The sequence below is a fragment of the Elgaria multicarinata genome, chromosome 4 (genome assembly GCF_023053635.1).
Source record: "Elgaria multicarinata webbii isolate HBS135686 ecotype San Diego chromosome 4, rElgMul1.1.pri, whole genome shotgun sequence".
NCBI classification, from domain to species: domain Eukaryota; kingdom Metazoa; phylum Chordata; class Lepidosauria; order Squamata; family Anguidae; genus Elgaria; species Elgaria multicarinata.
In genome coordinates this window covers 40,251,607-40,268,728 of record NC_086174.1, presented here as the reverse complement: position 1 = coordinate 40,268,728, position 17,122 = coordinate 40,251,607, and the positions used below count along the sequence as shown (strand labels likewise).

General features: G+C 40.4%; 1 protein-coding gene across 1 annotated transcript in view; it reads right to left on the bottom strand.

Moving 5' to 3' along the window:
- Positions 1-862: 862 nt before the first annotated feature.
- The window catches only part of LOC134397462 (xanthine dehydrogenase/oxidase-like), a 79,068-nt gene continuing 62,808 nt past the window's right edge, over positions 863-17,122 (bottom strand). Inside the window, exons 26-37 of the mRNA XM_063124146.1 lie at positions 16,815-17,006; positions 15,994-16,139; positions 15,156-15,237; positions 14,540-14,635; positions 12,521-12,649; positions 10,173-10,247; positions 9,383-9,435; positions 8,568-8,682; positions 7,533-7,598; positions 7,014-7,202; positions 4,495-4,662; positions 863-2,783 (exon numbers count right to left, since the gene is read on the bottom strand). Of these exons, the coding sequence (XP_062980216.1) occupies positions 2,733-2,783; positions 4,495-4,662; positions 7,014-7,202; positions 7,533-7,598; positions 8,568-8,682; positions 9,383-9,435; positions 10,173-10,247; positions 12,521-12,649; positions 14,540-14,635; positions 15,156-15,237; positions 15,994-16,139; positions 16,815-17,006 (1,362 nt within the window). The 3' untranslated portion in view covers positions 863-2,732. The remainder of the gene's footprint in view (positions 2,784-4,494; positions 4,663-7,013; positions 7,203-7,532; positions 7,599-8,567; positions 8,683-9,382; positions 9,436-10,172; positions 10,248-12,520; positions 12,650-14,539; positions 14,636-15,155; positions 15,238-15,993; positions 16,140-16,814; positions 17,007-17,122) is intronic.

The window sequence follows — 17,122 nt, the reverse complement described above, 5'->3', positions numbered from 1 at the left end:
AAGCCAATGCACAGGACAAAATGCTCTGCCTTCCATACCCATCACTTTTTGAAATGATCGTCACTTACAAGTATCTGCAGGGGAAGCCTATCACAATGGCAGGATTTATTTATTTTTGGTAGTTGTTGTTTTGCTAGTTATTAATAAGCAAACTTCCAAAGTACTTTTAAAAGCACATTTATTTTCAATATTGTTCATTTCAAGAAGTATTTCTTATACATCCAGATCACAAAAGTAACGAACAAGAAACCTCATTAAAAGGATTCTATAAAGTATTTAAAACTAAACTAAGTGGTTCCTGTAGACATGCCATTCTTATGAAGGATTATTAACTATAATAGGCTGTTTTTACTAAGCTACTACTATTACTACTTTTGCAGAATGTCATGCTACAGCTATGTTTAGTTTGCTTAGCAGGATATTTTATGGACTGGACAGAAATCACGGACTTTGCTTAGCAGGATATTTTATGGAATAGTCAAACATCACAGACTTTGTTCCACAAAAAGTAATTACAAAAAAGAACCATTTAAGGCTCTGAAAACTGAGGAACAGCCATGAGTTGGATTTATGACAGCAAATGCCAAGAATCGGAAAACAATGGCTGTAGTAGAATCACAGAAAGTCATACTATAGACTACAATACTGAATAAATGCACTAGAGGTATGCTGTGATTTGCCCATTTTATTCACAACAAATTTTACCCACACCAGAAGAGTCCACACAATAACCACAGTATGAGAGGCTGGATCAATCCATTTTCTTGGTTCTAATGGTTTGCTATCATCAAGTGCCAGGTGTCATTTTGGGAAAAGACAAATAGAGGTAGAAAACAATACTGTTTTTAAACAGTACCACAATAGCTTTGAATGCCCCTAGTCAAGATGGATGCATTAGCATATTAAGCAAATCCTCAGAAAAATAAGGATGCTAGACATAACTAATGTAAGTCCCATTGATTTCACTGGATCTGCTCTAAATCTAATTCCAAACCAATAAGTGCATTGTCTCACACATATCCATTACTGACAGGCTATTTTCTTATATTGTGGAAATGCTATTACTAGTGGCAATCAAGGCAATTAAAACATCAATGAATGTTGACTGTGTATTTCTCCTAGAAGGTACGCACTCTGCTTTTATACAACAGATCTAATGTTATCAAGAGATTATACCCCAAGGGCACAGTGCAAAATCAGTACCTTTGAATGATGATGTTCATTGATTTCTGAACATTTGGGGGATGAGTTTACATTTGCTTGACTCAGAGCCAGTTCCTATAAGGCTGTTGTGCTTTTGTATTTGTTTTTTGTTCTTATAAAAGGACATATTTAGCACAAGGAGTGCAATGTGGTTTGGCCTGTGGAAATGGAGTGTAGGCTGTGCAAGAGGAGTTAAGTGGCTAACTAAATTTTATTCCAACATCTCTAGTATTATTATGAACTGACGCTTCTTCAGGGAACAACTGTTCAGAACTCTCTTCATTTCTTCATCACTTTAGGGCTATTCCTCTGTCATTAAAACATGGGAATAGCTCTTCATACAAGATGTTTAAGAAATAACCATGCTGTGCATTTCAGTTCACTTGATCTTCTTCACTTTCAACTTTAATGGTGTCTGGATGAATCCACTGAAGTCACAGAATGCTATTCACTCTAGATGCATAAACAGCAACTAAATGGACTTCAGTGGCTGCCTGCTACACAGAGATCATAGCACAAAGAGAATGTAAGAGACATCTAAATAAATATACATGTAATGGAGTGTTCTTCTGAACTTCTCTGTACCATAAAGTAGGGGATGACAGCACTCTCTAGGGAGTCACCATGGAACACAACATCCTCAGCCTAGCCTATTTTCAGCAAAACTAGTTAGGGGGATATGCGCACTATAAGATGCAAGAAAAGCTGAAATTCTATGACTTATCCAAACCTAACATGATTTTTTTCAAAACTCTCTTGCAGTGCAATCCTATTCAAAAATGTGCCATTGAATTTGATGGGGCTTACTCCTGGGAAACTGAGTATACAATGGAGCCTTAAGCGTCAGTTCCATGTACACCTACTTTTGAGTAGACTGCATTGAAATCAATGTGTCTTACTTTCAAGTAAATACATTTGGGATCAGGCCATTAATCAATCTTTGTACAAAACTGCATTTTATCCCAATGTATTTGAAATCCTCAACTTACCAAAGGGGCGGGGGGGGGAGTTCAGAGCAGAGGTTTTGAGCTCATCAGTTCGATGTTCATTAATTTCCCACATGCATTGGGGCAGAGTGCAATGGGGTCCTGCCCTCATTGTTGTTAGCAATTATCCATCCAAAAGATTAAGGAGAAAACAGTAGAAGAAGGATTGGCTGCATCAAAATCTGTTGAATTAGCATTTTTTTCAGTGTCATGATTACACTTCAAAAGTGAACATATTGACAAGCTGATCTTTTCTCCCATCTTTGCCTCAAACTTAAATGAACCTTGTCAGAGTTTCAGTTTCACAGATAGCAAAACCATCATTTCCTCCCTCTTCATTACATTTACATTCCAGCAATAATCCATCAACAATAACCCTTCATCAGGCAACTGATGATTCATCAATTTAATTACAAAGCTTCATGAATCAGCAGGGCAGACACAGGAATACAGATCTCATTCAGCAGTAGCCTTCACTTTCTTTTGGTCCTTTCAGGTAAAACCAACTTAACCATTGGAGATGGTTCTTAGAGATTGCTTCCTTCATACTCTCACAGACCATGGCTTGAAAGTTCCTGGCTCAGCAGATGGACACTGGACAGAAAAATAAGAATGAAACAGTTGAAATTGAAGGGCAAGGAACAGTTGCCATCATTTGAAAGATTTAGGCCCAATTTGACACATTCTAGTCGCTAAGCAACTAGAAAACAGCATCTTCTGGTTTAATTATCCCCCACCCAAGCAAAGCAAAACTGAGGATTGACATTATTTATTTATTTATTTATTTATTTATATCCCACCTTTTTCTTCAATACTGGGACTCAAGGCGGCTTTACAAATTAAAACATGTAGCAGTTGGTGACTAGTATCTACTACATGGTCAGGCTATAGGATGGCCAGTATTCCTACTTTACAGAGGACAGGCCTCTATTTGAAGGTGTCCCCTATTTGGTGGGCTGCTCAGCACAAGACTGTTTTAAAGTCAAAGAGTTAGTCCCTGGACAGCAGAATGAGCAGTCACATCAGTCTAGTGACATGGATTGTATTTCTATTTAAATTATAGTTATTATTTCTAAATTTGCATTTATTGGTGTCCTCTTTCGTCTCTTTTATAGGCGATGCATTTCCTCTTTTTTGGCAATGCGTAAGTGACAATGCGTATGGGGAAAGTGCCCTGTTTCTGGTTCAGCCCTTTATAAATGCCAAGAAAGCTGAAAAAGTCAGGCATGAGGTGAAGAAGCAGGAACAGGTAGCAAACAACTTTTAAAACAAGTGCTGGTGTTAATCCGGTTTAGAAGTCACCTGTTCTTAGAGTTGCAAAAAGTTCATTGCAAAAATTCTAGCAATTGGGTCAGGTTAGTGGACAGACCCTGGTAGGTCAGGTGCAGAACCTGAATAGGTTCAGACATGCAAACAGATACTTTTCCATGAGGGCTCAGCTTCGGGGATGCAGGGAAATAAAAACTGGATCATTCTTTAAAATTGTGGCTTCAACAACTAAAGTTATGGCAACTAGCAAAGAGGCAGAAAAAATGGCTAGCCAGAAAAAAGAAAAGAAAAGTAAAACCCAGAAAAGAAAAGAAACCCTCCCATAAAATCCCACTTGGGGTGGGGGTATTGTTGTGAGAGCTGGAGCAATGTAGTAGCTAAGAGATTGAGCTACGGAACTAAAATCCCTGGTTCAAATCTTGCATTAGCCATAAACTCACTAGCTGGTCTACCTTACAGGGATTTTGTAAAGATTACAAGTGGATAATGCATGTGAAGCGCTTTGGAAACTTGAAAGTATTGGATAACAGGAACAACTCTGCTTGCTTCCAGACACTAGGGGGCGATAGACAACGTTGCATGGTGAACAGCAGCTTGTCTAGCTCATTCCCACGTTGTCCAGTACCTTCCTCTTCCCCTTTCCTCCTTCTCCTCCTTGCCTTTGGCAACAAGCATCACCATGCCATGTGCTTCTCTGGTGATGTGTGTAAAAGCTCTAATAAAGTAAGTTGATTGAACTTCCTTTTAAACTAGTTCTTGCCTACATTTATCACCTCAAATACTAAAATGCTGTGTTGCCACACTTTCTATCTATCTAAAGCAACTCTGCTGTAAATCATACCAGACTTTCCAACAGAAAACGCGTTATAAATGTTAAGTGTTGTTACTGTTGTTACTTAATGATAGAGAAAATCATTACCACTGAAAACTTGTTTAAAGCTGACCCCTGATTCACAGTTATCTTGTGGGCAACTGACGAATGACCACTGAATTATATTACAGAAGAAGACACTGTGAAGCAGGCATGTTAACCTACCAATTTGGTGAAAATATCAACACAAGCATTGCGTATTCTCTCTGGGGTGGCTGGGCTGTCCAGTCTGAATGTCCCTTTTAGGCCTGATTCTTCCCTGGCAGAAATGATGGCATCTTTAATGGCATAAAACACAGAGGCTGACAGGAACAAGGGAGGCTCACCTACAGCCTAGAGAAATTAAAGAGAATCAAGCACAAAATGAGACATTTCTTATTCACAACATATGCTGAAACTGCTCATGGTATCAATTGCCCATGACCAACATTAATGGCTAGAAAATTGTCTTTATTTATTGATTCAGAATTTCACTAGCCATTTCTCCTTAAGCACACATGCGCACACACACACACACACACACACACTACTAGAAACAAACATGGAAAACACATGTATTCAAATAATTTCTTTTTGTACAATTGGCTGCCTCTGCCCTTGAACCCCCAGGTAACATTTCATAGAATCATAGAATAGTAGAGTTGGAAGGGGCCCATAAGGCCATCGAGTCCAACCCCCTGCTCAATGCAGGAATCCACCTTAAAGCATAATGTCAGCAGCAGTCAATTTGGGGACAATGTAACAGGAAGACAATAATCCTATAGGAGTGTGGAATTAGAGAAGGAATTACAAGGAATGAGCCAGTGGAGATGTGTGGCTTCACACCTTGGATAGCTCCTTTAGAGTTCTGACTGAAACCAGGAGTGAATTCACTACCCCACTGACATCCGAGCCACCATCCTCTACTGGAATGTGCCATCCCAGCAGGGCTCATAACAATTTCTCCACAGTGCTCAAAGGAGTGCTTTCTGTTTAAATGTATAGAGATACTACATATCCTTACAGAAGGAAAGATTTAACATATCATTTCTATGCCCAGTAACACTAGGAAAACAAATGGATAACTTCAGAACAACCTTCTATCTTCAAGCTAGGGCTGTGCATTGCTTCAGATTCAAATCCCGAATCTGAGGCAAATTGGGGTGATTCAGAGGGCTTTGAAAGAGATCCGAATCGAATCGAAACAGGCCCAAATCAGTCCAAAGCAAATCGTATGATCTGAATCGATTTGGATTAATTTGGACCTTTTTCCAGGGCTGGTGGTACCATAGAGGCCACTCAGGCAGCCGCCTAGAGCGCCCAGGTAAGGGGGGCGTCGAACGCTGCACCCGGAAGCTGCTCTCCCACAGCAGCTCTGAGAGGGTGGCTTCCGGGTATGACGTTCCAAAGCCACCCGCTTGCCCCAGCATCCTGGTTTCACTTCGGCTGGACACCCACCCAGCCGAAGCGAAGCCACGCCCCCCCCACTCCAGCGTCCTGGCTTCGCTTTGGTTGGGTGGGCGCCCAGCCGAAGCAAAGCCAGAACGTTGGGGTGGGGGCAGCGGATGAGCGGCTTTGGAACAGCGTGCCCAGAAGTCACTCTCCCAGAGCGGCTTCTGGCTGGGCATGCCATTCCGAAGCTGCCCACCCACCCCAGTGTCCTGGCTTCGCTTCAGCTGGGCAGGTGAGATGGCACCCTGTGCCTAGGTACGCTGGGGTGGGTGTGGGTGAAAGCAGCTCAACTGCCTAGGGCGCAAAATAGTCTGGCACCAGATAGACATGAAAATTTTTCAAGCACAGATAGACATGAAAATTGGCACCATGATAGGGCTTCAGTAGACCTTCATTCCCGCCAAGCTTGAAGCATATCAGTTCATCCACTGATTTTTAGAAATTTTTAAAGTTTGAGATTCTAAAATATTTATTTTTAAAATACACTGTCATTTTTGAAGATAAAGAGATGAAACTAAGCACCACAATAGCTCTTAAGTAGGACGTTTTACGTCTGCCAGGATTGAAGCATATCAGTTCATCCCCTGATATTTAGGAATTTTTTAAAGTTTGAGGTTTTAAAATTAATTCTTTTAAAAATATGCTGTCATTTTTTAAGATAAAGAGTTGAAACTTAGCACCACTATAGCATTTTTCCTTGAAAAATCACATTTTAGCAGTGGATTACAGGGAAACCACTGAACAGATGTGTCTGAAATTTGGTACACATTAGCATCTCCAGGGAACCTGTAAGGTCACCAACTTTCATGTTTCTATCTTGAAAAATAAAAAAGTTATAGGCATTTATTTTTTCCAATGCAAGTGTATGAGAAAATGAAAAATCAGTAATTTGGACATCCGAATCTCAATTCGGATTCAGATCTGAGGTGAGGCAGACTGGGTCCAAATCAATCCAAATCAAATCAGGCTCAATTTGGAAGGTCTGAATCGGGATCCGAAGCGAATCAAGGGGTCCATGCACAGCCCTATTTCAAGCTACTTCAGCTGCCTTCTTCGTTGCTTGTACCTTCGACATGAACCCTGTAACCCCCACATGTCCTCTTCCTTCCTCACACACTCTTGTACAGTGGTGCCCACTAAAATAGCCCCAATGGCGATCCCTCCCCATTGGCTATGGGGGCTAGAGCTGATGGGAGTTGTAAGCAAAAGCACAAATGGGAACACAACCCATCCCATTCTAATAATACAGTTACCTTGGATGAATAAATGGCTTTGCTGTTTGGACAGTCCCGGAGAAGAGAAACGTGGAACTCTGCTGGTATGTCACCAAATGCAGGGATTTTGTACATTCCAGGCCCTCGAGTATATAAATTGCCTTCTGGAGAATAGCGCAGCTCCTCGAGAGTAAATAGCCCAATTCCTTGGGCAAATGCTCCCTCTATCTGCAAAAATAAACCAAGACCAAGGTCACTTTTTTTCCTTTCTTTCTTTCTTTTTTTTTTTTTTTTTTTGCACATGAACTAAACACAAAAAATAAGAATTTGAACTGAATGTTTCACAAAGGTACCAAGTTAATACAAATGCTTAGGGCAAATTCCAAGATGCTTAATTTAGCCATGCTAAATTTCCAAAGAGCAGTTAACAAGCTCCCATGCCAAAAGAGTTCATGTTATTGCCATTGTTTGTTAGACTGGTTGCTGCTTATTAATCACTTTAATCTGCATGAACATTCACACCAGCTCCACAGAGCATGGCCACATTGTATTGCTTACCTGCCCTATATCTATAGCCGGGTTCAAGCTGGTGCCAACATCCATCACAATGTCTGTGCGAAGATTCTAAATATTGGCAGAAGCAAAGACTGAATAAGCACAGGCCTAGACGTATACAATTAACCAAACCTAGGGCTTGCTTGATTTTACATTTTCATGGGTTTTACAGCTAGTAGTCTGTAGTGGTGAAGAGCCTGAGCTATGAGCTGATACTGTCCAAGTCAACTCTCAGCCCAGATATAAATGTACTAAGTTGTCTAAGGCACGCTATTGTCTCTCAGCCAGGCCTCACCCTCCCATCTGCAATACAGCAATAGGAAAACTGCTAAGAATTAATAGGATAAGAGATGGGGATGGGATCCATATTTAATCATATCCAAAGCAGACTCATTAAAACCACATGGGACTTGAGTTTGTCCCAAATAATTCAAGTCCCATTGATTTCAATTGTTCTACTCTAAATATGACTAAATCTGGATCCAACCTGGGAAGTGCTTTGAGTGCATATAAGGAAACACTATTGGCTCTTAACTCAAAGTCTGATACATGGAACCCTTGTCAAAGCAGACTTCAGGACTTGTCAGTTGTATGTGGCAACCACCATCAATATGAACTACAATAATTATTATAAAGTAGGGTAGAGAGGTACAGAGAAAGAGAAGTTAAGACTCTTATGCAAGGCCATATAATGAAGGCCAGAGAAGAAAATAAACTTTCTTCTCTCTCTCTCTCATTCTCTCTCTCTCTCTCTCTCTCTCTCTCTCTCTCTCTCTCTCTCTCTCTCTCTCACACACACACACACACACACACACACACACACACACATATATATATATATATATATATATATATATATTATTATTATTATTATTATTATTATTTATTTATATAGCACCATCAATGTACATGGTGCTGTACAGAGTAAAACAGTAAATAGCAAGACCCTGCCGCATAGGCTTACAATCTAATAAAATCATAGTAATATATATTCCCCATCAAAACAAAGAAGAACTTGTAATTGTTTAGCCTGCTTACCTTATGGTCACCTGTCAGACAGTCTATTTCAACCTCAGAACAAGCAACACCATAAGTGAAGTAATGAAAGGGCCTTCCTGAATTTGTCTTGAAGTCATACCCAACGTTAGGAATTCTTGAGGGAAAAGGGACACGAAAAGATTGAATCAGCAGAGATTTGATTTACTGTTTCACTGGAATCAAGATTTTGCCCAACTGAATCATAGTCATGATGTGCAAAACTGAAGGTTATTGGACTCAAAATGGTTAGGGAAGTTTGAGGATCAGGGCAGTACTCCTTATTAACCAACTTTGTAGGGAATTTGAGAATATGCATCATTTCGATCATTCCAATTTCCATCCCTCTCTGCTTCCCCCCTTTTCTTCCTCCTCCACTCCCCATCACCCCACAGCAACAGAAGCTTTTTAGCTCTTCTCTCTACCTCTTGTCCATACTCCCCCTACTGCAATCTTGCCCAACCTGGGTCACTCCAGATATTTGGGTTTAAACTTTTCAAGAAATAATTAAAAATCAATCAGTCAAGTTCTACAAAGCATCAATGAATGGAAATGCTTTGTGTGTGTTTCTCATCATGGGTCAAATGGAAACTGCACAGTTGGGGACTTCAAAGCTTAGAGGAGTTGGGAGGCACGTGATGATGTTTATAGTACACAACCTTCATGCAAGAGATGACTGGATCGCATCGTCTTCTTATATGCCCAAACAGTTCATGAAATTAGTTCACACTTCATCCAGACAGGCAGAAAGAGCACCCAAGTGCCAAGGGTGCTTAGGACATCCTTTCAAAGACCAACTGGTTCCTGTGCTGACTCACCTAAAAAATCCTGTAGCTGACAGACTCACACAATTATGGTAGGCTGCTGACACCTGATGAAAAAAATACAGATTACTTTTTTAAAAGCTAGTTGTCTTAAACTAGAATGCCTATAAAGCATTATGGAAAAGCTCAGAATGGAAGTGCTCTTTAGGAAAACACAAATGAGAGCATCCCATCTATGCTCATAAGGGGAAGGATCATTACCAGTAGACTCCTAGGGGCTGTTCATACAAGACGCTAACCCACACTCAGTGGTTGAGTGTGGATTTGTTTTGAATTGTGGGTTGTTTGATGAACTGTGGGCTATTGTGCCATCTGAACACAGCCAGGGTGGTTTGTTAACCATGCAGTGTGGCTTATTTTCTTGAACAAGCCACCTTGTGAAACCATGTTTTGTAGCTGGGTTGTTCAGGGTGGATAACAAGCCACACTGCATAGTTTACAAGCCATCCTGGCTGCTTTCAGACAACATGATAACCAGCCCTGTGGGAGATATGCTATGTTCCGACAGAACACTAACCCACAGTTCAACAAACAACCCACAGTTCAAAACAACCCAATTTAACCCACTAAGTGTGAGTTAGCACATTGTGTGAACAGCCCCTTACACTGAAGATGAAATCCCCTCAAACAGAGGACATGCAGCGTTGCTATAAGGGCAGCTAGAATGTACATCAGTCCCCTACTGCCTCCTTTAATCCCTGTCACAGTACATGATAGTTATTGATGATTTGCTAATAGTAGCAAATCCACACATACTTCTAAACTGTAATAAGTGTAAACATACCCAGTCTTCCCAGGATCCTTTGGGATTAGCAGCTTTGAATGGCTCCAATCTCTTTAAGATAGCCTGACAGGCATTCTAAAATAGAAAAAAAAAGAATCCAAAGAAAAACAACACAGCATTAAAATATATATTCCTTGTGCCTGCAGATTACAAGTAAGTATACTCATTTTTCATTCATCTTAAGTTGAAAATAGATAACTCCCTGTCACATGGCCACCGCTTCAAAATGTAGGCTCTAACCATGTGTTCGTAAGGAGGCTCTGGACAGATAGTGAGCCAATAATTACTATGTTTCCCAAGTTAGAAATGTTCTAATATCCACCATATGGCCAGAGAACCACGTCGTTTACTATTAAAGTCACCATGTTGACCATGTTTAAGCAGTAACCTTGCTGTTTGTGTACTTTCATCCCCAATCTAAATGTGCTAGGGGCTTTCCACAATCCAAAACTTTGTAAAGCAAACCAGATAGGTGTGGGGGGGGGGGGTTTACTGAGAGACAAATACACAGCAGGAGAATCAGTACCATCAGTCTCTTCCTATAAGATAGGGATGCAGAATCTCTTTCAACCTGGGGGCCAAATTCAGCTTTGGGGGCCAGATTCCTGTGGTTGGTAGGGTTGAATGTAAAGGCAGTGAGACAAAAGGCAAAAGTGATGGGACCAAAAATACAAAAATGCCAGTATATTGTAGCTTAAGGGTGCAATCCTATGCATGCTTAGACAGGAAAAAAAAGTCCTATAGTCTGGCTGGGGCATACTGGAAGTTGTGAGACTTTTTTCTGGTTAACCATGCATAGGATGCACCGTAAAGTTCTTACTGTCAGTCTCTAAGCCTTAGGAGATGCATTTCGACTTCTCAGAATGGAGGAAATTACACAAAAGCCAGGGAACCACCAAATGTTTGGGGGTTGGTGAAAGAAGGTGGAGACAGGAGACCAGAAACCCTTTCACTGTACCGAGCAATGGCGGATTTGGTCCCTGGGTCTCAGATTCCTCACCCCTGCTATAAGAGATGGATCGGTTTAGAATCTTCTGCTGGTTTATCTCAGATTATATCAGATTAAATATATATGGGAGTTTAGTGTCCAGCTGCTGTACTTCCGAATGGTGGTGCTACTACTAGTACTAATGACTGTACTACTGGTGTTATAAAAATGAATATTGGAACCTCTGGATGGAAGAAGCAAAGATGGAAACACCAAGGAGCTCAAAGAAGCAATTCCCCAAATGTGTGGAACGTTGGAAGTTGCCTCGTATGAGTCAATGACTGGGTTCGGATGACACAATAACCAATGCTGGTTTAAATAGTCCACTATGGGTTAAATAACCCACCGTGGGTTATCGTGTCATCTAGTGGTGGTGGGGTTTTTTTTAAAAAAAAACACCCCACAGTGGGTTGTTTAACTGAAATAACCCACGCAAAAAATCAATGCTATTTGTCCATCTGGCCCTATATCACTTTCTCTGATTAACAGTGGCTCTATAACACATGGCCTGTATACCGTTCCTTCTGGACTTAAGTGAAGCCCTGCTGCCCACTGCCACGGTTGTGATGGTGAAAGCGGAAAAAGAAGCTGCAGTCTGACACTAAACTTCAGCTCCTCCATGAGCCAATTTCATCCCCCCACCCCCGCCTTCACCAGAGGAATCCCTGTTTTAAAACTAAGGATGCAATTCTTTGTATGTTTAGAGAAGGAAAAGATCCTACAACTCCCAGCATGCCCCAGGCAGCATGGTATTTTGTAAAACATTTTTCTGTCTAAATATGCACAGGATTGTGTCCTAAATGGTTTTGCTGCTGCTGTTGCTGAAAGCTAGATGTGGCTAACTTAAATCCTATTGATTTCAATGAGTCTACTCCAAATATGACTAAATCTGGATCCAACCCGGAGTGCAATTTTTTTTTATTTAGAACATTTCTTGGCTGCCTTTCAGGGCAGAAGCTATAGGTTAAAAGAGCCATCATTTTCTTTTTCAGCAGCATCCAAAATATAACTGAAACTCCCAAAAGTGTGTGGCACACCATTCAAGTTGCTCTTGAACAGTTTTCAAAACATTGGCCACTCTGTATTTCTAAAACTGCAAAAAGGTTGTGACCCTGTTCAGTCAACACACTAAGCTACAGTGGTTAAGCATTGTGAGCTAAACATTATGGCTTAGCGTGTTGTGTGAACCTTTCATAACCATGGTGGCTACACAACGGTTTAAAGACACTCAATAATCATTTGCCGCAAAACGGTTAGTGGCTTGAGCATGATTTATCACATTGTCTGAACAGGCCCCCTGGTTTCTTACTGTAGATTGATAATCAAATATAATTATAGAGTGGTAATGAGTATTCCTTACAGAAACAGCCATCCCATTGATGTCAGCGCTGACAGAAGCAGCTGTTGGAGATGTGTTTGGCACAGTGTTGGTGCTTGTCTCACTGATATAGATCTTGGAGGTGGATATTCCCAGAGTTCTGCCAGCAACCTGCAAAGACACATCATGGTTTCCACTGCAGTCTTTATCACTCATACAATGAATCTTGGCTTGTAGGGTGTGAAGACTTCTATATCACATCATATTCCATGCCATTATGGAAAGTGCATCCTTCAGTTATGCAGTTACGGAATATGCTGTTTCAGTCTATCTTCATTTATCATTGCAAGTAAAATCAAAATACACAAGAAAGATGCCACACTTCCAAAGAACATCTAATTTTCAAAGCAAGCATAGAAAACTATATTTTATCTGTATATCCAATCAGCCAGACAAGACGGAGATACTGTTAGCGGGTGGTTTGCCTGTCTGGCTAGGTGATGTACACATTGTTCTGGAGAGGGTTGCACTCCCCTAAAGCATCGGGTTCATAGTTTGGGGGTGCTCTTGGATCCAGAACTGTCACTTGAGGCACAAGTGAACTTAGTGGCAAAGAACGTCTTTTATCAGCTTAGGCTGATATACCAACTGTGCTCTTATTTGGACAGAGATAGCCTACCTACAGTTATCCATGCCCTGATAACCTCTTGTCTGGATTACTGCAATGCGTTATATGTGGGGCTGCCTTTGAAAACAGTCTGGAAACTTCAGCTGGTGCAAAACAGGGCAGCACATTTACTAACAGGGACTGGCCAATGAGACCACATCACGCCAGTCCTTTTCCAGCTTCATTGGCTGCCAGTCCAGGTCCAGGCCAGATTCAAAGTGTTGGTATTAACATTCAAAGCCCTAAACGGCTTTGGGTCAGGCTATCTGAAGGAATGCCTCCTCCAATATGTACTTGCCCGGACCCTAAGGTCATCTTCAGGGGTCTTTCTCCGTGAGCCCCTGCCAAAGATACTAAGGCAGGTGACTACCAGAAGATGGGCCTTCTCTGCTGTGGTGCCTCGGCTGTGGAATGAGCTCCCTAAAAAGATTCACCTGGCACCTACACTATATTCTTTTAGACACCAGGTAAAGACCTTTTTTATTTTCTCAGCATTTTAGCAGTTTAACAACTTAATTTTAACTTTGCTGTTTTAAATTTTTATTTTAAATCTGTATTAATTTCTTCATTGCTGCTCAATTTTATCCTGGTTGTGTTTTTATATTGCAATTTATATTATGCTTTTATACTGTTTGTTTTATATTTTTAATGTTTTATATTTTGAAGCCTCATACCCCTCTCTTTGTTATGATTTTCCTATTATGCTGGAAGCATTTAAAGGATTTTCTACATAAAGTTTTTAACCCGCACCTTTACTGAGGCTTCTGTTTCCAGATTCTCTGTGGAATTAAGATTAGTTCCTTTACATTTTTATTTCCCATGAGTTTTTTTCTCTGCATTTCCATATGTTCCATTGCATAACCACTAGGTGATATAGCAGAATTGTACAAGTATATGATGATTCTATAATAATGTTCAGAAAAATACCAGACTTTCCTCCTTAGGGGGAAAATGCAAAGCATGGGAGAAGTCCTGGAGGATGACAACGCTGAATAAAGGATCCGCAAACTACCGTGAGTGAGCAATCACGAGTGCAAAATAAAAGCCTCATGTAGAAAAGCTCTAAATGATATCCTGGCCACAATTCAGAAAAACACAGGAGGTAGAACAGTTAGGCCAGGTTGTCTTTTTACTTCTTTTCTCAAAAAGCAGCCCATCTGTCCAAAAAGCAGATTGCAATGTAGTGTGAGAAAAGGGAGTGAGTGGGGATATTTGCTTAGAAAAATAGGGAAAAGGCCCAGATTTAAACATGCAGATTTAAACAATAAGAAAAAGACCCAGATTTAAATAAGCTTCCTGGACTGTCAACATTTCCTGTCATAAAAAAACCATTGGAGCAGGGATGATATGTTTTAGAATAGCACCAGACAATTATATACAGCCTCCTAACTTACCTGAATCATCTTGGTGTGCAGGCCCTGACCCATTTCCGTCCCACCATGCGTGAGCAACACTGAACCATCAGTGTACACATGTATCAGTGCACCAGCCTACCACAGAAATTAGACAGACAGGTTGTCAAAAACTCTTTAATACAACATCTCTAGGGTGCTCTGTACAGACACAGTCTACGTATAATCAAGTTTCTTCACTTCATATATGTCTATGTGGTCCTAAGCTTCCCCATTGCCCGAGAAGCCCATTAACATGCCTGTCAGTTGAACAACACTATAGAACGCAACCAGGTGTAGCATTTCCATGTGTGAGGGGAAAGCTATGAATCACTCATAGATCTGAAATTGTGCCTCCATGTTTTCTCGATTCTAACCATCACTATGGCAGTATCACCAAGTTTATGTGACTGAGGGAAAAGGTTTCATATCAGATAGCTCCTTTAGAGTTCTGACTGGTTCTGACTGAAACCCAGAGCAGATTTGCTGCCCCGTTGACATCAGAGCCACCAGCCTCCACTGGTAGACTGAAACATTTTGGCACAAAAGTGATCTACACTGGTAAGCATTGTAATATGAAGGGTATTTTAAAATGTAATAATTTAAGATGCTTGCCAACCTGGTTCAGAAACGGGACTGTGAAGCTGATCCCAAACTTGGTTGGAATTATAGCCATACCTCTTTTCTTCCAGCGATTCTGCCTAGGAGAACAGGACAATGTCAGTCTCTGATTCCTTCTCAATATGCATCCATTTGAAACAAGACACACAGCTTTCTTCTGCATGCTTTCTTTTCCTATGCAGTTTTGCATCAGAACAACATTTACTGGAAGGATGAAAACTCACTGCTTTCTGCTTCCATTTTCATTATGGGATTGCAATTGGCTCAATTACATGGTTTAGATTGAATACTTCCTATCTCCCTATCTTCCATTCGACTCAATAAAACAGCCCTATCTAGTGGTGGAATTATGATAATTATACCAACTTTACAAGGAGCAATTTTGTGGTTGGGTTTTTTAAAAAAGTTGATTATCTCTGTGTTTTCTTACAGCAGAATAAGGGGGATAGTACAGGAGATGTCCTGGCTGTTCATGACATCATGTAATTGACCCACAAACTTCCATGAGTAAGAAGCGTGCTGTAAATCACTCATTTAGAGAAGCCCTCGGTTCCCAACATTTTATTTTAAACTCAACTTGGTCATGTTTCCTCAAACGATCAAACTTATCGACACCCCTCTAAGGCTGATGTATGCTTGGCATGGAATATAAGCCAAACAAGAAAGTCACAAATGTAGTGCTGACACCACTTTGCTATTGGTTCAGGCAAAGGTGAAACACACATCTTTATCACAAGACTTTGATTTCAAATGACAAAACCCAATATCTACCAGGGCTTTATAGTATTTTTAAGTACACCTGAAATTATTCTTAAAAGTAAAAAAAAAAAACCTACCGGTTAAACTCATCAATTAGCTTCCTTCTGCCATGATAGTCTGAATTTATGAGGCATTCTTCCCAACATCTTTGCACAGTGAATCCTTCTAGCTTTTGATCAAAATGAGTCATATCTCCTTCGTTATATAGATTGAGCTTTCGTACCTTCCCGAAGCAAAAGACATACGATCAGCATACATTAACATTTCAAAAGCCTGTGATTTTTTTAATTAAAGAATGACTAATCATATATTAATAGGATATTATTACAGTATATACTGGGCATCCAGATCCTAAACATGTCTTCCTAAGCATGCAGGTCAATTCCACCAAAATTCTGAAGAGTGTTTGGGTAAGGAATGGCGCACAGCACCTTTGACGTGTAAGATTGATCAGTATCGATGTTGAGAATATGTTTCTCAATGGAAACACCAACAAGACTGTACCAGCTGACAGGTGTTCCCTTGCTCAAAAGGCAACCTTTGTTACCTTAATGTTTTTCCTAAAGCTTTTAAAACTTGATTTTGTTCTGACTTTATACTGTTAGTTTTACCCTACCCAGTGCGTGTTTACCCTACCCTGTGCCTGTTTGCATTCTCTTCCCCTCCTTATTGTTTTATTGTGATTTTATTAGAATGTAAGCCTATGCGGCAGGGTCTTGCTATTTACTGTTTTACTCTGTACAGCGCCATGTACATTGATGGTGCTATATAAATAAATAAATAATAATAATAATAATAATAATAATAATAATAATAATAATGTCAGTTGGCTGAAGGATGCATGTTTTATGGAAATGGCACCGTTTATGGAAGCATCTCTCTATGAATGCATGCATACCTCTTCTGCTGGCAGCCCACACTTCAAGGCAATGTCACTCATCCAACACTCAGCAATCATCATCCCCTGGGGACCCCCAAACCCACGGAATGCTGTATTGGAGGACAAGTTTGTTTTGCAGACAATGCCTCTGCCTTTGATGTTTGGGATGTTGTATGAGTTGTCCATGTGCAGCACAGCTCTGTCCATAACCTGGTAACCAACAAAAATAAAACAGATAAGAAATCCACTTATTAGATAGGGTATGGGTATTTGGCTTTCTTTCTTTTTTTGATTCTATAATCATCCATCATTAGCTGCCCCAATCA